The 26,521-nt window shown below is 34.3% G+C and overlaps 1 protein-coding gene across 3 annotated transcripts in view; it reads right to left on the bottom strand.

Moving 5' to 3' along the window:
• LOC127875392 (uncharacterized peptidase YuxL-like) overlaps positions 1-26,521 on the bottom strand; it is a 59,448-nt gene that overhangs the window by 14,123 nt on the left and 18,804 nt on the right. Inside the window, exons 11-14 of one of the 3 annotated variants that reach the window (XM_052420447.1) lie at positions 26,120-26,316; positions 24,105-24,186; positions 22,245-22,354; positions 18,337-20,793 (exon numbers count right to left, since the gene is read on the bottom strand). In XM_052420447.1, the coding sequence (XP_052276407.1) occupies positions 20,770-20,793; positions 22,245-22,354; positions 24,105-24,186; positions 26,120-26,316 (413 nt within the window). In that variant the 3' untranslated portion in view covers positions 18,337-20,769. Of the gene's footprint in view, positions 1-148; positions 266-1,290; positions 1,581-2,810; positions 3,118-18,336; positions 20,794-22,244; positions 22,355-24,104; positions 24,187-26,119; positions 26,317-26,521 lie in introns of those variants that run through there. The other 2 variants (XM_052420445.1, XM_052420446.1) reach the window with 2 other exon arrangements.

Here is a 26,521-nt window from a genome sequence, read left to right as displayed (position 1 = left end):
CTTCAGACATAAGCAAGCATCGACCCACTTAACCCCCCCCCCCCCCTCTCCCATCCCAATACACACACACACTTAATCAATTTTCTGATGGGGGTATTCAGTGGGAGTGTGGATGAATTGGGGCGCAAAAAAGGAACGCTTCACTTACCAGAATTGTCTGTTCCGCATTTTCAGGGTTTATGGAGACAACCGCGTTGACTGCTTCCTTTGTTACGCCTTTTTTAACACCACTGTGATCTTCCCGAATACAGTATATGCGGCAAGTCTTGAAACACAAAATTTAAGCAATCATTATAGGGATAATACACGTTTTTGAGGGCATGATCATCTGCGGGCGCTCGAAAAATCCGTTCCTGCCCGAGTGCGCAGCATGAGGGCAGGAACGGATTTTGAGAGCGCTCACAGATGATCATGTCCAAGAAAATGTGTATTTTTGCTATTATTGCATAAACAAATCACACATACCAAAATAAATTAAAAAAACATTGAAAACAATATATCTTGTTCATTCGACATCGACAAAATAATTTGATTATTTCAATACAGTTCAAGGTTGTGTTTAACATATGCCTCACTTGGTCATCATCCGAAATGATGAGGCTTTACCTTCGGATAGGCAGTTTTCGATTTAAAATGTGTGCAAAGTTGAAATGCAGCCACGCAAAGTAAGAAATGAGGAATTATTTTGGAATTTAAAGCAGGAGCGTTGAAGGTACATAAACACTTACATTTACAGCATAGTCTTATGAAAGTGTAGAGTAAATAACCTTAACTTCATTGACGTTGCCAATAAAAAGAAGCTGTTGTCAATAGAGTGCAGATGGTATAATTTGAAACGTGGATTGAAATAGTCATTGCCATTATCCCTGCATGCATGAGGAAACTGGTGCTTATTCAGTTCCCCATGTATGCTTGGAAAGTCGTCGAAGGCTGGAGAAGGGAAGTAACTGCGCGTGGACCAGATTATGGATAGGAAAAACACATAATAGGGCTTGAACAGCACGTGAATTGCCTTGTTAGTACACGATTTCTCCCGTTCAAGCCCTCCTTTTGCCAAGTTTCTGCAACCCGCCTGAGGGCATTATAGATAGAGTATATGCAATAATTATGATTAATAAGAAAAAATTGTTGATGAAAAAACTGTATAAAGTTATATAAGATGCTTTGAAAATCATGCAGGAAGAAGGGCCAATCCCTTTACTCCCGTAAGTTTTTACCTTACATAACAAACAAGTATCTAGTAATCTTATTAGTAAGTCTTAACATGAATTTAATATAAAAAAGTACAACCTTTGTATTGTAGCTTCCATCAGCGTATCTCCATTCTCTGTCTTTCTCAGTCAGCAGGACAGCCTTTGCATCAGGTGAAGTCTGCCTGTACATATTCTGGTCTGTATAGTTGCTGAAGTAAACAGCGCCATTGTGCACAAAAGCTGCCCCTCCGCCATATTCATGGACTCTGGTTCGAGCACTGAATCCCTCAGGTGTCCAGGTCTTGAAACCTGTCATGCCACTGTTGTGGGAGCATACCACATATCGGCCACCCTCATCAAAGCGAAGCTCGCTCCAGTAAACTGTATCTACAAATAAAAGTTAAAGTGTTGGTGCATTATTGGTGGAAAATGAGTCTGTCAGCACTTAATTGGCACTACACAATCTGATATAAAATCTCTCTGTTATTGTGATATTTCAGGGTTTTTTTTTTGGCCCGATCTTATAGCCGAAATTCGGCTATGTTCCCAATCCCAAAAAGTATACTTTTTTCCCAAAATGTGGCAAAAAATTCCCAATTGCAAAAAAAAAAAAAAAAAAAAAAGTTTTTTTTAATTTTTTTTTTTGAAAGAAGTCTTATGTGAATTATCTCAATTTTAATTCAATTACATCTAACAAAGTATTATATGATTTTTTCTTTTAATTTGAATGATTATAAAGAGTTAAATCAAATTTAGTATTTCCCTAATCAGTGGACTTTTCGTGTGGAAAAAAAGGCTAATGAATTTATTTTCCCAATGTCATGAAAATGCCGATAAAATTCCCAATTCCAAAGCCATGGGCTATCTTCCCAAAAAGTGGAAAAAAAAACCTGTATTTTATGTTCTTTAAGTGGTAACTGTTTTGATTTGCCTTTACATGTTAAGTTCAGTGTCTTCCTTTATTACCATGGACCAAGGGTCTTTATCTGAGGGCTGCCTTAAGGCTATTTATCATGTAAAATCCTTAGTGTTACCTTGTGTATTATAGTCTTCATCATATTGTGATTTTTTGCATAGAGACAGACTTAAAACATGACATTGATTATAAATTGGTAAAAAGCAATGTACAGTATACTTATCCAGCTAGATTGAACTTTACCGTAACGCAGTTGTTTACCACTATCGACAAAGCAGGGGTTTGGGGGCGGTAGCCCCCGATACTAAAGAAATATATAGGATAAAAGGATTATAAGGTGTTGCGTTAGTTGTTATGTGTTAGGTGTTAAGGGTTAGGGTATGCTGATTGATGTTAAGTGTTGTGTACCGGTAAAGTTCAATCGTCCCAACTTATCCTTTTGTTTACAATTAAAGGATCAACTTGCTTTAATTAATTAAATTTAATGATTCACAGTTTGAGATGAAAATGTATGTCTATGAAAAAGAATTGAACAAGTAAATAAGTAACACTGGAACTTTGCTACTACTTAACTTATCCATGTATTAAATCATTTTTTAATTCAACACAGACAAAAAGATCTTCTGAGCAGCTAACATAGACAACACTTTTTATGATTTCATTAAATACATAAAATCCAGAAGTCACGCGCCATGTTTTACCCGGGTTGCTAAGCGATTGGTCCACGTGCAATTCCTGGAAGGACACACTGCTCTCTGAAACCAGCTGACTGCTAATGGGGGATACCCAGGACCCATACGGGGAAAGCGTCGAGCTCATTCTTGAACCTGTTGTTATTAATAGCCGCTGACAACTCGATCGGTTTACAACAGACGATGGTTGCTTTATTAATTTAACAAGTGTGCTTGGTGCAGCATAAGAAATCCGCTTCATGAAAAAGTACTGACTTAATTAGACTTTGCTCCTGCAAATCTCAGTTCATATGACATACCGGTAACTTCAAATTGAAGAGTATGTAATTTAAAGGTTAGACACAAGTAAATCTTCAGTGCTCTAGTGTAAAACAAAGACCTATACAATACATATAGGTCTTTGTGTAAACGTAGCATGTCGGTAATAAAAATGACTGTTTATTCGCTTGTGTTATTAGGGATAAGGATCATAACGTTCATTTCCAGTCTTTATAATGAACAATATATTTTCCAGTTTGTATAATAAACAATATATGCCATGATAAAATGTAGCTCATTAGTAACCACCAGGCTCATCTTTAGTGATGCCGGTAAAGTATTGTCTCATAATAAAACGAACAATCAATGGAGCAACCATAACATAATTGACATTGAAAATTCTTATTTTACAAGAGATTGACCGATTTTATTGATGAATAATGTGTAAGAAAACCATGCAAATGTAGATATTAACATAACCATGCAGACTTCTTGCGATTGTAACGCCACTGAGGACGCGAGTGAATACACATGAGTACATGAATTGCTTTTAATATGATTTTAGGTGCTACCTAATTTACGGGCAAAAGCTTTTTAAGTTTTTTTGATAACCTTGTATTTATTATAAATATATGGACATGATTGTGTTCAAAATAGTATAATTGTTTCAATAATTAAGTAATGCATCCAAAAATGAAAAAAAATCAATCTTAAAACGAGTTTCATGTTCCTAGCTTAAAGATCTAGCATCGTATAATTTTTTTGTTTTCTAGCCACAGGAATTTAAAGCTGGTTCGGTGGCTGTGGTATAGTGGATGGGGTGTCTGCTAACTGGCTTAGTCACTGGGAGGACTCTGTAGTGATCCCTTAAGTGGGAGCATTCTTTAGATAACCCTAAAGACATACTATGGCGTACCATTTGGGTTGAAAGTCAAGAAGACCTACAAGGTAAAAAGAGAAATGTACGTCGAAGTACAATAATTGTACGTCGACATACAAATATAAAATACACTTCGAAGTATATATTTGTACCTCAAAGTACAATTTGTACTTCGACATACATGTTTGTACTTCGACGTACACATTTTCCTTACAGCCAATCAAAATACTCGTCTCTTGAGCCGCTTTTCCTTTAGATTTATTCATAATAAATGTTAAAATCTCTTTTAATTGAGGACAAAATGAATAAAAAAATCAGAATGGCAAAAAAACATAGAAGTTTCAAGTATGTCATGCATTGAAATAGATTATATACAAATTTGAAGAAGATTCAATTGTTACCTTTTTAAAATTAAAATCATTCAGCATATTGTGAGTATTTATTGATCATGTGGGGCGGAGTATCACGCCCGTCCAGCGCATTACTGTGTAGGAAATTCCCAACGGTAACCAAACAGTTACCAAACATTAACGGGATTAATACTGTATAATAACCTCCCCGTTGGTCGTATTTTGTGATAACCATAACTTGCATAAGTCAGAGGTTAATTCCGCCACGCCAGGTCAATAAATACGCACAATATCTATGAGTTAGCGGTCGATAGTCGCATAATTTGGTATAAATTATAATAATAATAATGTTTAATGTCAAATATCTCTAAAAGTAAAAGATGTAAGGTGTCTTCTGTTTGGCTAACACTCAAGGGTCGGTAAAAATTGTACGTCGAAGTACATTTCTCGTTTTACCTAGTAGGTCTTGTTGACTTTCGACGTCATGGTACGTCATATAGACACTAAGTACTGGTCCTACCCAGGAAACAGTTTGTTTCATCAAATGTCTCAATTCAACTTGACAGCTTGCTAATGCAGTTGCATTAAGCATACAGTACACTGATTTAACATAATCAAAATCATGTGATGTGTCAAATCAATTTTGATTGAGAAATTTGACAGGATTTTTTTAATCCAATTAGTTTTAGGCTGTCAAATAACACACACTACGTATTGAAAGCCATACCTGGAGCTTTCGTCTGTATACCACTGACTTCATCAGAAGAATGATTTCTACTGTCGGGAAATGTTAACACCGCTAATTGTCATCTTATTTATTATCAATGTATAATTATGTGTAACAGCATAACAACATACTTGTTTCGCAATTAAAATATTTAATAAATACAGGTATCTTGCAGGTTTCTAATTTTCTTTCGCAAACTATTGTTGAATAGTTTAAATTTTGTCGCCACTAAAAAACTAGCCATTTTGTAGCAATTCTTAAATCACAACTGCATACACTTAGCTCTTTAGTTACAATTTGAATGCAAATATTAGAATGCATCATGATATATCATCCATATCATATTTTATTATTTAAACATTCAAATAACACATAACACAGTACATATATAAAAAGCTTAAAGGTATGTGGTATTGTGTAGAGATACAAAACACATAACATCATTTATTTGCACATAAAATAATAGTTACAAAATAAGTAATACTAAATCACTATCATCAACCTACAGTACAAGGATATTTACGTGTATGAAATTACAAAGTGTTGTAATTTTATTGCCTTTTACAAAATTAACAATGCTGGTTTTGTACTAGCCATAAAACATTTATCATGGATCAACAAGTAACAACCAATTTATTAATTACACAATAGAAAGGAAATCATATTAATTGCATTATGCATTTACTAAACAAGCTATTTGCTACTGTTTAGAATTACACTATCTTACTAAAAATGATTACAACAGGTACTTAGTGCTTTTACATACTTGTGGTTTTGTATTACTAGTTTGATATTTATTGGCAGACACTTGTCGATATACAGACTAAATTTGCATGGGAACTTTCATATTTTGTTAGCATAATTACCTTCAATTTGTTAATTTAACAACCCTTTGACATTGTTTGCACATCTGATCTTATTATACCATAGCTGATTTTTGTTTATAGATAGACAGATATAGACTTTTAAAAGTTCTATAAAAGTTCACACATGTTCCATCCAAGTAAACCAACAGAACCAATAAAGATCACCACATATAATAACTGTGGGTATAGCTTGGAAATTTTGATAGTTCAGGAATCCATCCTTTGTTGATTTCTGTAAACCAAAACTGTCAGTTTTGCTGGATAAAATGACTTGTGTGATACCCAGCTCTTGCCTTGGTAGAACTGCTTCTAAAAACGGAAAACCAATAAATATCTTTAAATTTGATCAATAATGCAGACAATTTCTAAATGTCTTGTTTTTTATTGATTTTGAATCTGGAAGATTTTTTACGTAAGATTGTGGTACGAAAATCCAACGGTATCGGATTTTATGGTTTTAGACCTAAAATTATTTTAGTGATATGTAACCTTTCGGGATATCGGTAAAGTGCGAGCAGACGAAATGAAAATACGTTAAAAATTAAAGCTCAAAGACTAAAAAGTTAGCTCGGAATATCTTTAAATTTTGTGAATAAATGTTTTTGTGATGGATAACAACGACAGCTTACCAGAATATTGCTCATGATCACACGCAAAACTTCTTTCTGAGAGCGAATGCGTCACGAATTCTGACAAATAAACAGGAGGGTGTCGTTATTGAAATACCGCGAGAATACTGGAAGAAGAGAGATGCCAACTATAATGTTTTAAAAAAAATCATTTTTTAACAAGCGTTTGTGATTTGTCAGGATAATAATAACAATAAGATATCGAAAAGATCAAAGCAAATAAATTCGACAGAGATCTGAGATTCGGCAATATATTTAAGACGGGTTAAAACAAATAATGCGAGAATATTTAGTGCGATTCGCTACACAATTATGATGTCATTGATATGCTAAATCACATGTAAATACATACCTCTGGAAAAATTATATTTTAAAGTGTTTTTGATTTGTTCAAGGTCATAAATAGCATCGCGAAAATATATGTCGCGTGGCAATTTTTTTGAGACGAATCCCTATGTGGTATTCTTATGTCATTTTATGTCTAAATTTCCATATGTATGAACGGTCAACGCCCGCTTCGCGGGCTTTTGCTCGTATAAATGCACAAGAGTTCAGAAACCCATAACACACACAATTTACTGGGATAGAATGTAATTGATATGTCCATCAATCAAGAAGTTGATGTATTAAATAGCAGGTTTACAAACGATATTGAATTTAAATTATATTTCCATCGTCCAAGAAGTAGATATGTATCACATATGCAAACGATATTGTGAAAGGAAGAATAAAATAGTTTTCATTGAACCTTTATTTAAAGATTTAAAGACAATTCCCACATTGATCACCAATTCTGCGTAATCGCAGCGGATGACACTTGTTATTATATTGTTTATCTTTATCCCCATTTACATGTAGTGAGAAAATTGTGGATATTTGTGTACCCAATTTTCCTTTTGTTAAGTTAATGTCATTGAATGGCCGTCGAAAACTAATGTGGGTCAGGTTTTAAAAGCCTATTGCATAGATGCTACTGCATATTTCGCATTGAGGGGTATTTCATTATGGATGGGAATTAAGGTAAATGACAGATGCATAACATGACTAGTTCTTGCGTAAAAATGACGCATTCTCGCGCATGGATTACCACTGTGTTTCCAAATAACAAATTCGTGGCATTTCACTTATTAATGCGTGTCTATCTATTTCACTTGTACATGTATTCGCAAATCATACAACTGTTTAAGGGAGATCTTCACAGAGTTTGGCGTTTTTCGATTTTTATGACATGTCTTAAATTGATAAATGTAAAATCGGTACCAGTGATTTTTTTCCTTCTTTATAAAGTACCGGTAAACGGCACTTTCCCAATTACGAAAAAACTACAAAATTCCCAATTGCTGTCTAAAAAATTCCCAATTTAATGGGATCTTTTCACGTTTTTTTGTAAATTTACAAAATTGAAAAAAGTTGTTTCAGATTCGCTAATTTTCGTTTTAGTTATGATATTTGTGAGAAAACAGTAATACTGAACATTTTCCATGGTCTAATATAGCCATTATATGCATCTTTTGACGATTTAAAAACCTGAAAATTATAAAGCGTTGCAACGCGAAACGATTGAATAATTTGGAGAGTTCTGTTGTTGTCGTTTAATTTTGTGAAACTACGAAGATTGCTTATATAAAGTATAAAATACGTACCTTGTGTATACTTGGCAGGATGGCCAAGCGGTCTAATTGGTTTTTACTCCAGGACTCCGGGGGTCACTGGTTCGAGCCCCGCCGCGGGCTATTTTTTTTCCTTTTTTAAATTTTATTCTTGATTTTTTACTGGAGCTTTTTGATCCAATGTTTACATTTATCAATATAAAGCATTTAATGACTAACTTCAAAACATGCCAAATCTGTGAAAAGGCCCCTTAAAGTTAAAATTTTTTTTTTTTTAATGCAACATTTAATCAGTTTCCCTATGCAGCTTGTGTTTGTGAGCGTTTGTGATTTGTCAGGATAATAATAACAATAAGATATCGAACAGATCAAAGCAAATAAATTTGACAGAAATCTGAGATTCGGCAATATATTTAAGACGGGTTATGTTCACGTAAATTGTGTTTGGTAAAGACTGTCACTATAAGTAGTGAACCAGTCTTCGGCTTATACCCACTGAAGATGAATATTCAGGGGAGATAATTCAGTAATGACTTACTTCTGGAACGGTTGCGAAGAAAAACAAATAATGCGAAAATATTTAGTGCGATTCGCTACACAATTATGTCATTGATATGCTAAATCACATGTAAATACATACCTCTGGAAAACTTATATTTTAAAGTGTTTTTGATTTGTTCTATGTCATAAATAGCATCGCGAAAATATATGTCGCGTGGCAATTTTTTTGAGACGAATCCCTATGTGGTATTATATATTTAATGACTAACTTCAAAACATGCCAAAATCTGTGAAAAGACCCCTTAAATTAAAAAAAAAAATTTTTTTTGAAAATGCAACATTTAATCAGTTTCCCTATGCAGCTCTATGGCTTGAACCTAGGTAAATATAATATTGACAGCTTGAAAACACTTAGTTATCAATTTTATAGTATTTGGGAGCATAAAAACAAATACACCAATTTCCCATTTTGAGGTTTTCACGACTCAATTTTTCCCAATTGGACCGGTACGGGTACTTTTCCCAATTGGACAAAAAAATCGCTGGGTACCGAAAAGCCTGGATTCACCTTTGGATTAAAAACCTATCGCCTAAACACTCGGCAACACGGGTAGTTATATTATGTGCAGCATTTTATACTTTGAATTTACGTTTTGTCACAATATATAACGCTTTATAATTTTGAAACTGAAAACAAGAACCAACGTGGCAAGGCAATTGAACGTTTTTAATTTTCGTGAAGAGAATTTTCCCGCTTATCGAGCATGCATGGCGCCAATATAAGAAGCATTGGTTCAAAAACAACAGTGACCGATTTCAGGAACATTCAACATATTTTTAAAAGGTTTTAAAACCGTCGTGTTTTTGGACCGCCGGTCTAAAACGGATAGAAAAGCCTCGTATCATACCCCATCCGGACCTCCTATACCCAATAGTCCCTTGTAGTCTTGGATTAAGTTCCGTCGAATTATCTATAGTGAAATTATCAAGAAAATAAATATTTTTAAAAACAAACTCCGCATAGGTATTATTTATATACATGGTATGAAGATTAGAGTATATAATGAATGCCTGGGGTAGGCAAGAGGAGGGAAATAGGGTCCGGGGACACCATATAGAATCTATGTCAGTTTATAAGACATTTACCAACATCCGAAATTTTGCCCCAGATCAAGCATCCGAGTAATAATGCAAACCCAACACCTTTTCATTGAGTTTATGATAGTGAGAATTATCTTGAGTATAAAAGAATATGTGTTATACATTTTTAAATTCTTAATTCTATGTAGCAAATGCTGATTGACAAATGTAATTTAAACAATTTCTGTTGAATTCGTTAATGTTAAATCTATATTCACTGTATATATCCCTTCCATATTCCATATCTGTTACACTTTGAACCTCGCGATAATTAAGCTGTTTATTTGGATTAAATCACACGCAGGTACTGTAAAGTGCAACGTAAATCAACATGTCAAACGAAAAAAAATCGTCCATGAGGTCATTGGAAAAACGTCTGACGGAAAGAATGTACACATGTAAGCGTGTGAACTTCGTCTCTTTTGTGTAGAAATGTACTACCAATGTGCTGAATTGTGTGTATTTCTTCTTCAATTATCTACCACCATAATGGTGTGTAATCGTATAATTGTGTCGTACTGTTATTGGTATGCTGTAACATCACATTAAATAGTGCAATGGTACGCGCAATCAGACTTAGCTCAGGTAAACGTAGCTTTGTATACCGTAGCCAAGCATGTTTATGTTTTATCACATCGATTCTTTATGGAAGCTGCATAGTCCAACTTGTTGACGCTCTCAAATATTAAGCTACGTTTTATAATGGTAACACAGGTACTTGAAAACATTTTTGGGTCCTTATATATATAATACTCTTATTATATATATATAAGGACAAAAAAATTCAAGTACCTGTGAATGGTAATATTTTGGAAAGAATTTAGCCCATAAAAAAGTATCTCTAAATTCTTTGCGCTTCCAATAAATAAGACTAGGAAGCTGCAGTGCAGTGCTATATGAAAATACACATAATGCTCAAGGTACATGTGTTTCGCGGTTGTGTATGATGCTTAAATTAATGTTTTACTATTCTATAGATTTACATTGCGAGCAGACGATATCACCGTGCGCGTGCTGAATTTTGGCTGCGTTGTCAAGGACATTCTCGTCCCGGACAGACATGGAAACGTCACCGACGTATGCCTGGGATACGACGAATTTAATGGTTCGTTGATAAAAATATTTGTAATACGAATATTATTGTAAAAGAATGTGGACTGCATAAGTAATAGTGTATGCAATTACGTAGTATATTTTACTTAAAATGTATTCATTCTTTACCCGCTTTAATATCTACTTGTAATCTATTTAGGCCTATCGTGTTATAAAAAAATCCGACGTGATTACAGCATGAAAAAGGTTGTGACATTTTAAATTAAAAAACATGTAATTCAATCCCAGAACAATTTAAGTGTTCATTAATCATGCATTGTAAGTGTTACGTTAAAATGTAATAATAATCTGAAAATATGTTTGCGATTAAAAAAAAAATGTTTCATTATTCATAAATAAACTGTTGTTCTTAAAATGTAATTATTTTCAGGAAATATATCTATGCAGTAAAATATTTTTTCTGGTTAGTTATATGAACGTAAAATAAGGCTGGATAGGTTTATTTTCAGAATTGCCTTCAAGTGCTGACTGCATAAACGTTACTTGTTTGCATCTCTTTTCACAATTAGTGTGTGGCTGTGATATTAATTAGAAAAAAAGAAAAAGAATCAAATTATAACGAGAAATCAACTCATCTGGAAAAAAAAAATATATATATATATATATATATATATATATATATATATATATATATATATATATATATATATATATATATATATATATATATATATATATATATATATATATCAAAGGTATTCAACTCAAAATCATCCGCAAACAAGGTGCATCGCTTTGAACAGCCAAAACGTCATCAATTGTGCAGCGAATTCCATGCTATTGGTGTTATTCGACGTATAAATGAATCTCCTTTCTGGAAATGTACATATATTTAATTGTTTACAAATACTGGGTCAAATTTTAAGAACAAAAACACGATACACAAATCGCTTGACCAACTCGTCATAGGTCAGACCCGATTCAAGTATGATATCTTCAGGAAATAAAGACACACGTTCGCGTTGGACCAATGAAATCACTCGTGTGTTTTAAGTGTCAGCCAGTTAAAATATATGTAATCAAAGGTTTGAAACGGCGCTGGACGGTTAGTTTTGATGCATAATGTAACGACAAGAACGGTAAAAATGTTTTTTTCCTACGTTTTATTGCATTATGGTACTGAGGTCCGTGAACTTTGCAAGGAAAATGCCATTTTCTCTGTGAAAATTTCAGTCTTGGATCGGGTCAGATCGATGACGAGTAGGGTACACGAGTTGTGTATCGTGTTATTTCTTAAAATTTGACCAGCATTTGTATAAATATTGCAAGATACATGTATATACATTTTAAGAAAGTAAATTCATTTCTGCGTAGAAGACCGAGTTCATAGAAATCGCTGCAAACTTAATGAATTTATGGCTGTTTAAAGCGATGCACTCTGTTTTCGGGTCATTTTGAGTTGAATACTTCGTTATTTATATTTATTTATTTATATATTTCGTTATAATTTAATTATTTTTCATTCAAAATGATGTTTTAACTAATAAATATGATAGCCACACGCTAACCACATGTGCTTCCAATAACATGCATATTTCCAGTGTTTGGCATGGAGGAACCGGTAGTTGCTGGGTAGACCACAGTGGTTTTTTCACCTTTTTTGGAATGGGGTGGGGTCCCTTTGGATTGGGAAAATTTGCGGCGTTTTGACTAAAATTGGGAAATTAGTTTTGTTGTTGGTTTGCAAAATTATGCTTCGAAATTGTGAATACAAGTGTTTTCAGTATTATATTTACTAAGGTTGAACTTATATGGACGGGAGTTGAACAAAATATTGAGATTTAAAAAAAAAGTTTGTTTTTTTAATTGGGAATTTTTAGCTCCCATGTGGAAAAAATATATACTTTTTTCCATTGGGAATAGGGCCGATAACCGGACCCGATTTTGAATGAAAAAAACTGGACCAGCGGCATCACAGAACTCGTTCCGTGTGATTTTTTTACCTCTCGCTCCATAGGCGAAGGCCGCTACCACTAGACCACGCAGTTTTACACCGATGGCATGCCCGTCCAACGGGCTATCGGAGCGGGTTAATATCGGGAAAAGTGCAGTTTATTTGAAAAAAAAAACACCATGAACAAACAGCTTTGCTATCGTGGAGTGTCACTACAACTAGCGCTAAAATTATTTTTTTACATCTTTAGGTTATGAGGCGAATCCTGCATTTATGGGTTCAATTTGCGGACGGATAGCAAACCGCATAGATAGCGCAACTTTCCGGTTAGATGACGTCACGTATGACGTATCCAAGAACGATCCCCTGGGTAACAACCTGTGTCATGGCGGATTCATCGGGCTCACACGGGTATGAGCAAGAAAAACAAACAGCGCAAATATGTTATGTATATTGATTGTCGTATGTTACTAAGTTAAGTTATGTTATATACATGTAATGTGTATAGAATTGATGTTTAACATTTGAACTGATCAAATAAAAAAAAACAAGAGTAAGTAAATGACAAAAAAACTCACAAAATAATATAGTTAGCGACAATTGGCTCTCCTAGTATAAATGCATGTGCCATGCAATCTCAAATTCACAACTTTTTTATACATTATACATGTATAAATCAGAACTCGAAAACTTGACAAAACGAGTTCTGGTACACCTGAAAAAAAACATAATGAGGTATACATGGTCTTTACTCGACTTAATCTACATGCATTAATATTTCTTGACAAATATATATGATTGAACTTTCACAAATTAAGCCATACTGTTACAGCTATATATAAATATATTGTTTTCAGCGTTTGTTTGATTGGTCGATTAACGGATCCAAACTTATTTTGACGTTCAACGACGTTGATGGTAGTGAAGGGTTTCCCGGTGACGTCAACGTCACCGTAACGTATGAACTCACGTCAGAGAACGGCCTAATGATGGACTATGCTGCAACAACGACAAAACAGACCCCTGTAGACATTGCAAACCATTTTATGGTCAATTTGGGTGGTCATGTAAGTACCCCTCTTGCTAAAATGTGTATATAGTTTATATTAAGATGCTTTGAATACGTTATCAATATGTCCATTGGTTTATCAACCTAAAACTTCACGTGTTTCGTTCTCAAAAACACAAGTTACGGTACCTCCATGTCATCTCTTGGCATAATGAGCAGTCATTTAAGCCAAATTTTAAACAGAACAGAACAGTTTATTTACGACATAAGCATATACAGCTCATTGTCAAAGTACAATAAATAAAGAAATAATACACACACATGCGTCAAAATAACAACAATTTTGTTTATGCATTCTACTAGTATAGGGTTTTTGTGAGAATGTTATATGTAAGAGAAGGCTCTTTACTATTCTTTTAAATCAACGATACGTGGATGTTCAAAATCCGTAAATTGATTGAAAATAAGATATCCAGTTAGGTATCATATACAAACTTGCAATTCTGAAGAAAAAAATATTCTCTATATATTTTCGGCTCTAAGTTTAAATGCTTTAATGCAGAAATTAGCAAGACGAATCAGTATAGATTTTCTAGTCACGTTCAATAATTGTAAAAATTTAAACATTCTTGGTCTTCTTCTCTAAACATCAGGTATAAGTGTATTTCTAAAATTATCATATAAAGGACATATCAAAATAATATGGTATTCATCTTCAATCTCATTAAGTGTACAAAATTTACAAATTCTTTCATGTCTTGGAATGTTTTGGTGCCTACCGGTTTCTATAAATAGGACATGAGAAGATAATCTTAATATTGCAATAACGTTCCTAAATTTAGAGTTTTCTATTTTGTCCAAGTAGATGGATTTTTCAACAATGGGTTTCAATTCCTTGTAAAAATATAGTGTTGAAGTGTCATAAACATCAGTTCGCCATTTTTAAATAACCAGATGTTGTAATCTATTGCGAAACATTACAATTAAGTTGTTAATATTAACAGATTCTGGATACATACATGTCTTTAAAACCGGTCTCTTGTAAGTATTCGAACATTTGATGCCCATGACTTGTTGCGAGGGTAATAACATGCATCTGTACATTGTCTACGAATGATATTGCTTAAAATACAGTTGGATGATGTTTTGTTGAACAATTTTAAGAAATATTTAACTATTCGTAAATATCGACATATATACATCGGGTATCTTCCTATACTTCGACATACAAAGCATTTGAATTTGTAGAAGCTTTCACATTTAATAGCCATTTGCAGAATTTGCGTTGTGCTCGCTCAATATATTCAGCTTTAGTAAATCCCCAAACCTCGTTACCATAATTAAGAATGGAGGCAACAGATGCATCAAACAAATCAAACTTGATTTGAACAGGTACATTCAACGAGTTCATCGCCCTTAGCGCTTTGCCTGACAAAGTATTTGTTGCTTGTATAAATGCGCCGCTGCTTGACATAACTATTCCTAGATAATTGAAATTGTTCACGATTTCAAGAGAATTGTTGTTATACACCCAATTGTATCATTTTTTAATCTGCCTTTATGAAAGCTGACAACTTTTGTATTGTCGACATTGACCGTTATATTCCACTTCGTGCAAATTGTTCAGAGAAGAGTGTAATCCTTCAGCGGATTCAGAGATTAATACTGCGTCGTCGGCGAATAAAAGAAGATAGATTGTTAATTGATCAATAGTTATGCCCGCATTTATATCAGCTTGTAAGTGCAACTCAATATCATTTAAGAATAATGAAAACATTATCGGGGAACATATCTCACCTTGTAATAAACCGATTTCGGACTCAAACAATTCTGAAATACTATTCATATGTTTAACACCCGATTTAATCTGATTATACAAAGATCGAAAAACGGACAACAATTTACCATCGATACCAGACGTAATTAGTTTGAACCAGAGATGCATACGATCCGTTAATGCATATGCCTTTAAATAATCGACGAAACAGCAAAATAGTTCTTGTTTATTATTTATATGACTTTCAATCAATGATTGAAGCACAAATATTGCGTCTACAGTACTGTAGCCCGGCTTGAAACCGAATTGTGCGTCTTTTAAAATGTCATTAGCTGTAAGCGTTCGTTAAGAATATTAGTGAATAACTTCGCAAAACAACTCACAGGTTATACCTCGATAAGTATTGGGTATAGACGGATCGCCTTTTTATATAGGGGAATAATCAGACCCGTTGACCAGCTGTGTGGGAATTTTCCCGGACTTGAAAACATGATTAAATAACAATTCCAATGCGTTACCTATTACATGGACACTTTCTTATAAATATTCGTAGATTATATTATCCGGAGAACACGCCTTATTATTACCTAATCGTTTCGTGGCCATGACAATTTCTTCCAGTGAGATTGGTTTATCGACTTCCGGATAAGAACTATCAGAGTTATGTTTGCTGTCAAAATTGCGAACAAAATTTACGCTGTTCTCATTATTTAAATTACCTTCATTGTTCGCAAGGTTTTTAAAGTGTTCAACTAACTCTGTTAAAACAACTGTTTCTCCGTTTGGGTTTGCGGATCTTTTTTTGAACATTTTCCAAACTTCTGTAGGTGATTTTGATTTCATGCTGTCCATCTTGCGCCCTAAAATTCGATTAAAATCTGACTTACATTGTTAATTTTGTTATATTTGTATAAAGCATCCTTAAATTCTTTGCGTTTTCGTTCACACTCCGCATTATACCAGTTTTGTCGTGTGAATCGAATTTATTTGAATCGGATTTAATAGTGTGAGCAAAATACGGATTACCTTTAGACGTAAGATGCTGAGTAAAAATGGACACTAGGTCCTCTGTTTCATTGTTATTTTCTATCCCGCGTATTAGACTTGACTCAAGATTAACAATATCACTCGATAATTCAGAGATAAAAGCGTCCCTGTGAATAGGATTCCATTTACCGTAACACATGTTTTGGGTCCTCGCGTATATTTTTTGCAATTTCTTCCAGTTTTAATATTATATTCAACGGGGGCATGATTAGAAAATTCATTAAAATCTCTTATTTCAAAGTGCACAATATTTTCAAAATTAGCCGACCGTTTTAATTGATAGTCAACTAAACTTTGCCCATTATGTGTAAAACACGTTATTCTTCCAATATTCTTATCATTATGTAATCTACCGTTAACAAATAAATCTAACAATGAGTCCCCGAAGCGGTTTGAATTAAAATCACAAGTTGCCCTACGCATAGGATGGTCAATGTCTATAAAATCAAGATTAATCAAAATACGATCATACGCAATATAATCTAACTTTCGCCTAATTCTTGAATTTGTATCTCCAGTAACATACACCGTCCTAGCTCGCTGAAATGGTTAATATCAGATTCAATAATCTTAAAAATATCCCCATCAAATCGAGAGTAAACAGATGAATTTTCGGGTGCTATATAGTATTTAAAAAGTGTTTACCAAGTTTAATCCATAGTAGACAATCTATTGAATTTTTTGCAATCGATACTCCCTTTCTTATATTTTCTCTAATATACACAATACTGCCACCACTTTGCACGCTTCGCACGCCTATTTTGATAACGTCTAGATACAAGATACAAGATACAAACTTTTATTTAAAGTCGGTTTATAGTAGTAACATTTCAACATTAGCTATGTATAGCTATTTACCGACACAATCAAAGGCATTATGGTTCTGTACAAGGCATATATAAATACAAATCATATTTGGTGTTAGTAAAAATCCACATGCTAATAATTAATAGCTATATATAAATAAATAAAAGATCTATATTCACATATAAGATACTACATATTCTAGTAAAACAAAAAACAAGGAGCTGGCACTCATAATTAAAAAAAACTGACATGCTAAATAAAAGTGATGAAGAGATTATTATGTAGTTTCACAATTAAGCCATGAGTGTTTTAACAAAAGAAAGTGATATATATGGATTGAAAAACATAATTACTAATTTTAGTAATAAAATTAAAATATTATTCTACCATATATTAAACACATGAAAAAAATATGTTGAAAGTGTATTTTACTTGATAGTGGTCTAACTTACATTAAATACTCAGTTTCCTTACATGAACAAAGTTATTTATATAGAAACTCAGTGTGCATGAAGCATAAAAACAAGCAAGCACAAAAAGCATAACTCATAAAACAAGCAAGCAGCAGAGAGCCAATTTAAGCAACTTACATATTTAATAAAACAGACATATATCACAGTGTGCATGCAAAACATATAAATTATGATGAAAGTAAATTTTACTTAATATTAATAATAATATTGATATACTTCTATGTTTAATAATTATTTTCTAACATGAAAGAAAAAGAATATATCACAGTATGCAAGAGACATTAAACAAGCAAGCACAAAAAGCATGATCATAAAGACAAGCAAGCAGCAGAAAGCCAATTATAGCAACTTACATATTTAATAAAACAAACATACATGTATATCACAGTGTGAATGAAAAACATATAAAATTTTGATGAAAGTAAATTTTACTTAATATTAATAATAATACTAATTTACTTATATGTTTAATAATTATTTTCCTTACATGAAAGAAAAAGCAAATATCATAGTATACATGAGACATAAAACAAGCAAGCATATGAATGAATGTATTGGATCACTAAATCCAGAAAGTTAAATATTAGATTTTGAATTGGTCCATGTTTCTGTTAAACAAATAATGTCATATTGTGAAAGCAAATTCACGATTTCCGGCGATGAAAACTTGTCCGCGGTGAGCCCTTCAACATTCGAGGTTACACATTTTACAACACTCTTTTGTTCCTCCTAGGCATTCGGCTTGAACTCACGGTCATCGATGAAAAGTTTGTCCACTCTTAGGAAAGCCTCTTTATTCTCCTCCCTAGCCTTTTTCATGACAGGAATAAGCTTTTGTCTCGTTTCCATTACCCCCCTGGGGTATTGTTCTGATATTCCATACGGGGTCCCTTTGAGTTCCTTGGACGCCTTCCTAACTCTTTCTCTATCCGGATAGTATGCAAATTTTGCGACAATAGGTCTTAATTCGTGCTATTGTATCACCCTATTCTATGAACACGGTGTAATTTAATGTCCCTGGATGCATTTTCGATTAAAAGTTTTGACTCAATAAAGTCCAAGATTTTCTTCTCTCACTGCTCATCTTTTTCCCTTGGGATTTTGTAGAACAGTAAATTGTCCCGCATGCTTCGGCATTTGAGATCAGTGACTTCGTGCTGCATGAGGTGTTCATGTTCTTTCAAACGACCAACTTAAAATTCAATTTCCTTCTGTTTTGTTTTTAAATTATCAATTATTTCGGTCTTATTACCAATTAATTGACTAAACAAGAGCCCTATATACATGTTATATGTTACTGTAACCAGTGTTTTTTGCCAACCAGTGAGTGCGCATGCGCAGAAAATCCCGAATGTAAACAATAACATTCAACTGGTCTATAAATTCAGATACATATTTGACTGCTGTTGAACTGGTTCAAACAAATTTCAGATTTGCTGAAACGAACATTTTTCAGCATAACGAACAGATCGTTGTCTAAAAGCTATTATTATGCCCCCCTTCGAAGAAGAGGGGGTATATTGTTTTGCTCATGTCGGTCCGTATGTCAGTCCCTCCACCAGATGGTTTCCGGATGATAACTCAAGAACGCTTACGCCTAGGATCATGAAACTTCATATGTACATTGATCATGACCCGCAGATGACCCCTATTGATTTTCAGTTCACTAGGCCAAAGGTGACCTTGACCTTTGACCTAGTGACCTGAAAATTAATAGGGGTCATCTGCCAGTGATGATCAATGTACATGAATCTATGAAGTTCCATGATCCTAGGCGTAAGCATTCTTGAGTTATCATCTGGAAACCATTTTACTTTTTCGAGTCACTGTGACCTTGGCCTTTGACCTAGTGACATGACAATCATTAGGGGTCATCTGCCAGTTATGATCAATGTTCCTATAAAGTTTCATGATCCTAGGCGTAAGCATTCTTGAGTTATCATCCTGAAACCATTTTACTGTTTAGAGTCATTGTGACCTTGACCTTTGACCTAGTGACCTGAAAATCAATAGGGGTCATCTGCCAGTCATGATCAATGTACCTATGAAGTTTTATGATTCTAGGCGTAAGCATTCTTGAGTAATCATCTGGAAACCATTTTACTGTTTAACAGTTTAGCGTCACTGTGACCTTTGACCTAGTGACCTAAAAATCAATAGGGGTCATCTGCTAGTCATGATCAATGTACCTACAAAGTTTCATGATCATAGGCCTAAGCATTCTTGAGTTATCATCCGGAAACCATTTTACTATTTCGAGTCACTGTGACCTTGACCTTTGACCTAGTGACCTGAAAATCAATAGGAGTCATCTGCCAGTCATGATCAATCTATGTATGAAGTTTCATGATCCTAGGCCTAAGTGTTCTTATCATCCGGAAACCATCTGGTGGACGGACGGACTGACGGACGGACGGACGGACCGACATGAGCAAAACAATATACCCCCTCTTCTTCAAAGGTGGGCATAATTATATATACACCATTAATTACATAATTTATAGGGAGATCAATTTTGCTTTCAAATAAAATGCTGATTATGGTATATTATTGGTATATTATTATGCTTGCTCAACATTTATATATGGTCCTATTGAGACTATCCACTTGAAAACGCATGACTTACACACTTGACTTTTCTGCGTTTTATATAACAATTAACTAGATATAATCACAAAAGTAAATTAAAAAGTACACAAACAACAAAAAAGTGTGCTGCTTGCACCTTTTAAAAATCTCCGTTCTTTCTTATCATGGGTTTTGATATAAGAACATTTTTAATTGTTTCTGCAAGTCTTCTCCTGTTGACCATCATCATTATATAATAACGGTACGTAAGTTGGTATACAGCAAATGACCAGCCCAATGAGTTGGCCTTCAGCATTCTTCATTTCAGGTTATCAATGGGAAGCTGAAAGAATACAAATGAGCCGTGCTCTGTAAAAAAGGGGCTTAATGCATGTGTGTAAAGTGTCGTCCCAGATAAGCCTGTGTAGTCCTCACAGGCTAATCATGAATTTACACTTTCCGCCTCAACTTGATTTTTGATAAGAAGAGACCTACTTTTACGAAAAATACCATAAAAGCTTAAAGTAATCCCAGATAAGCCTGTGCGGACAACACAGGCTAATCTGAGACGACACTTTAAGCACATGCATTAAATCCCCTCATCACAGAGCACAGCTCAAATAGTATTAACATAATGAAGCCTTTCCAGGCAACATTGCACTGTAAGTGCACATAATTTAACCAGCTGATTAAACTTGACTACAGATACAATTTATATCAATAGATTTTACAGAACTAAACAAATCAGTCTTGGAATCCATAATTCAGGGTTTTTAGCATAGGTGCGTTTACGCACCTATGCTTATGGTATATACAACATTTCGAAAATCCACATCGATCAGTTGCCCATTATGAAGCCTTACCTGATCAAAAATCAGACGAAATATCTATTTAATTTAGTATATGGTCATTCTTGCAATTTTTTTTTTGGAAACGTTTTTCTAACGTTTTCTTCCAAGAATATTGCTGACACCGTTTTTAGTGAATTTTTCTAAGACCGTTTTATGTCAAAAAATCTTCTTATAACCTAAAACAAATTTCGTTCGTAAAACAATTCTATCTGCACTATAAATCTCAATCTCCTACGCAGTGGCCCCCCTTATACTAGAAGTTACTGACGGGGCGAAGCAAGGGAAGTAACTGCTGTGAGGAGTTTCTATAAAAATCTGCATTCAGAAATCTGTATTCAGAACTCAATCTGTTGAGCACGTCTGCATCTAACGCTTACCACAAGTTTTACGACAAATTCTTGACGCAGATGAATAGGGTAGCGTCTATTTTCATTTGTGAAAAGAATAGTTCGATACAGATCTGTCCGTGCTTAAATTTTGAAAGGCTTGGGTAATTATTTTTCATAAGCGTTTCAAACACTGATGTAAATGGAAAGATTATCTATTTAAATATTCGGTAATTGTTTGAAATTATTGATTTGAGAAATTCGCGGATGGCGATATCGAACTACATTATACCACGTGACGCCATTCTTCCCTGTATCTTGCACCTATGCTTTTAACGTCATCGGCGCTCTCGTTTTACTTTCTATTGAAGCAGCTTTTACTCTTTATGCTATCTTAATGTGAATGTTGTGTTTGTGGTCACATTTTCTGCAGACAAATATAGAACTTCTTCTTGTATTTCAAGTGCATCATTATATTGAATTCTTTAATTTGCATGTTTATCTTTTCCAAATAATTTATTTTTTACCGCAGTTGTCTTGTACCTGTAAAATGTATTAAAAAGAATGGATCCATTAACTTTCCTTGAATTAACATGGCCAGCAAGCGAATCCCTTACATTGATGTGCTTATCTGCCGGCTCAAATCCAAACACCTTGGAGAAGAAATAGAACTCTCCGTCGAGAGCAGTCTGAATGTTTTCTGCCTTACGGAAACCATGCTGCTCACCTGGAAAAATGAACAGTAATTAGAATAAATTAGAGTTGCTGTCTTCTGCTTGATTGGTAATTGTTGGCAAAGGGTACTACATAAATGTACCCCGGTACTCTTAGGTATACTAAAATGTTTTTCGGTTGCTCTTAAGTATACTTAAATCTATCCCGGGTACTCTTAAGTATACTTAAATGTATCCCGGGTATGGAAAATATACTTAAACGTACCTGGCCAATTTATACTGTACCCAAGTTTTATTCCTGCCTAAAATTGGATTTTGTGAAAATTTAATGTGCTACAAAACATTCCACAAAACAAAATTCTTTTTGAACAAAACCTGCCTAAACATTATTTTTGAGTAAAAGTTTCAATAATATACAGGAAATTTTACAAAATATTGACGTAAATATAAACATTATTAATTTGAAAAAAAAATAGCCAACAACGACCAATTAAGCATCAGAATTCCCGGGTACGTTTAAGTATATTTTCAATACCCAGGTACATTTAAGCATACTTATGAGTACCTGGGGTACATTTAAGTAGTACTTGAGCCGACAATGACCAATCGAGCTTGTCTTCCATGATGAAAGTTCATTTAAATTTTTAAAACTTACATCATTCTCAAAGTATAAGTTTTATCACTAGTTTTACAAATGAGAAATAATTAGTTGTTTTAAACCAATTTATTTTAGCTCAATTGCATCGAAAGCCTCAGGCTTATTGAAATGCTCTCGAGTCTGTTTCCTGGGACTAGAACCAGTACTTGGTGTCTTTGGGGGAGATCTAAAGAACACTCTCACAGTGAGGATCGAACCCATGACCTCCCTGTCGCTAGGCGGACACCATATCCATTACACCACGGCGACCTTTTAAGAAATAGAGAAATAATTAGTTCACTTAAGTTTTATTGTACTATCATTGTTAATATTCTAAGATTTGGAAAGCACACAGCTTGTGCAATGTTAAACACTGACACTGTCACTCTCTTATTCAGAAATTTTGTCCATGGCATATTATGTAAGGTTTTTTCACAAAATGCCACATATATTAACTTTTTTTGTTTTTGCAAACACACTAACCACTATTCCACATTGCACAAATGTCTTTATTTTCTTTTTTTTAACAAACCTCAAAAATGAAACTGTGCCTTTAAAACTCCAGCTGACCTCACTCATCTTATTAAATAGTAAGATAGCTATAGTCATGTAATAATTAATGAAGAGGTAAAAAGTGATCTGATATAAGCAATTTGATCAAAAATAGGCATAATCAAAATTGCACAAGCATAACTTAATATTAGACAAAAACAATGCTAAACAAGAGCACCGCATAACGGGTGCTTGCTCGGCTGCGAAAGCTTGTCAGAATTATTTTTTTTAGCGGTCACAGTGACCTTGACCTTTGACCTAGTGACCCAAAATGGGTGTGGCGTGTAGAACTCATCAAGGATCTGCATCTACATATGAAGTTTCAAAGTTGTACATGGAAGCACTTTAGATTTTAGAGGCAATGTTAAGGTTTTAGCATGACGCCCGCGGACGGCAGACGGCAGACGACGAGCAGGCTATGACAATAACTCGGGTTTTCTTCAAAAACAGCCTTGCTAAAAATCAGAATGTTTCAGGTTACAAAATAAAGAAGTTCTATTACTTCATCTTAAAAGCTTGCATCTGCGGACAGACGTTGCTGTGGAAGGGGAAAACACACTAAAACAGCATAGACCAAAGCTTTTGGACCATTGTCCCAGTAATGTTATTCCTACCTGGGAAGAGGACATACATGGTGGGAAGCCCCTTGGCTTTCACTGCCTTATACATCATCTCAGCCTGATTGGGTGGCACTATCTAGAACACAACATACATATTGATATTTGCAATAAAAACATACATTAATTAACCCTTTACCACTCAGATACGCACTGTGACACTTTTGTACTCCCTTAGAAATCAAATAAAATTAAGATGTTCCTTACCCGATAAAGTTTTAAAGGCTTAATTTCCAACCCTTACTGATGAGAAGAAAAAAACATAAAACCTGAACAGCCTTCCAGATACTTTCACCATTTTCACTTTGCTTTTGACTGGGAAAGGGAAACTGTTTTTATATACCGCGGTTAGCAAAATCATTTTAACTATGTTACTTTTAACAATTATATATAATATAATCTCCATTGAATTGAAACACTCTTAACTAAAATTCCAAGGGAGAAACAGTATGTGTGGGTCTTTGAAAAGATCTAAAGATTAAATCAGTGACCATCTGGCTTACGGCTAACACCTTATCTGTTACACCACAGAAACCTGCAATTATATGACATGTTACCAGCAATCTTAGAAGTTACAAAATGTCATGTTTGGCTAAGATTTTAATATCAGAATTAGGGATGGCAAAATTATTCGAATATTCGAATATTCAATGGTCAGCATTCGAATAATAAAAATAATATTCGCATATTCGCATTTTTTTTCAAATGTAATTTCACCAATATTTAATGACCTGCGAACCGCTTACTGAAAAGCAACCGAAATCACCCGGGAGTAGCATGTTTGACGTGACGTTCTTCGTGTCAAACTGATAACGCGGCCCGTATCAGGGTTGATTGCGCAATGCAATATACACGCTCTAAGAAAGGCCCCGACTGTTGTTTGCCAATGGGGTGCTAATTAACGGTTTCAATTGACTGGCGAATAATAATTAAGTTTTGTGATCACAGTATGTACAGCCATTAAAATGTGTGAATTACTCAAATCGCGCAATACAATATACTTACTATAAGAAAGGGCCCGAACTGTTGTTTGTCAATTAGGTACCAATTTAGGGCTTCAATTTACTGGCGAATAATAATTTAGTTTTTGTGATCACAGTTTGAACAGACATTTAAATATGTTAATTACTCAAAAGTAACAGATGATATAAAATAAACAATCATCAAGGAATCATAATTCAAATCTGAAAATGCCACCAGCCCTTTCTGCAGTATGGAATACTTTACATGGTCTGTGGATAAGAAGACCGCAACGTGTAATGTGTGTAAACTTAGTTTTACATATGCGCGGTCTGCTACAAATCTGTGGAATCATTAAAAAATAAAATTCTATGACACGATGTTTTTCATTCTATTTGTGCCCGCTCACAGGATCGGTCATAGTATTAGTCGACAGCGATACAATTATTCGATAGCAACGTTAATGAACAGCCTCGTATTTAGCAAACGGATATAACTTACAAACCAATGGAAATTAACACATAACAAGGTAAAATCAATCCAGCCGTTTTATGCGAATATTCGAATATTCGATTGAAAGAATTTGCGAACATTCGAATATCGATATTGGTATTCGATGCCTTCCCTAATCAGAATAGGTATTGACTACATTGTTCCAGTATATTTTTTAAAATACGGCAAGTAACATTGGACTCGTTTTAGAAATAAACAGTTTAAGTGAATACTTACATGGGGAGACAGCAATAAATTAATAAGACGGTAAAGGTTGTGTAATTGAAAATGTATCCACCTTGCAATTGAAAGCGATTAAGAAAGTCTGGGTACAATCTATACTCTGGGCCTGTAATCAAGATCTTGTCCGTAGATACAAAATACTGGTTCTTTCCAGGAAATGGATTAGAGTGTCTGTGATATTGAGCTTTAATAATATAACACACATTTATCATATAAACATTCATCCTCACTTTTTGCTGTATTTGAAGATTCTATATATATAAATAGTTGTTAATCAAATACTTGCAATAATTAATATGTAGCTTAAGAGGGCTTACCTTATCCTCACTTCCCTGAAATAAGGCAAGAGAACACGACAGTTGGTCCACAAAGTGGATGGGGGACCTGTCCTTGTACACTTGTTTGTCTGCGTCTGTGACAAATGGGCCTATAAGGTTGTCAAGGTAACGGCTCTCAAACTTGTGTAGGTCCCCTGCCAGGGCCTCTAGGTCCGCAACTCCATAGTGACTGACCCCTGCAATAGTATATGCATTGTTCTGCGAAAACAGGGCTAAACGCGTGTGCCTAGTGTTGTACCACTTTCCGCTTTTTTCAAAGGTATTTTTCGTTGAAAGTAGGTAACTCCTAAATGAAAATCCACTTTAGATGGAAAGTGTCTTCCTTAATCAGCCTGTGATGACCCTAACTGTTGTATTATGATGGTAAATATACGTGGAAAT

Source organism: Dreissena polymorpha, chromosome 3, assembly GCF_020536995.1.
Source record: "Dreissena polymorpha isolate Duluth1 chromosome 3, UMN_Dpol_1.0, whole genome shotgun sequence".
NCBI lineage: Eukaryota > Metazoa > Mollusca > Bivalvia > Myida > Dreissenidae > Dreissena > Dreissena polymorpha.
Note: the sequence above shows the minus strand (reverse complement) of the source record. Positions and strands in the feature narration are given on the sequence as shown.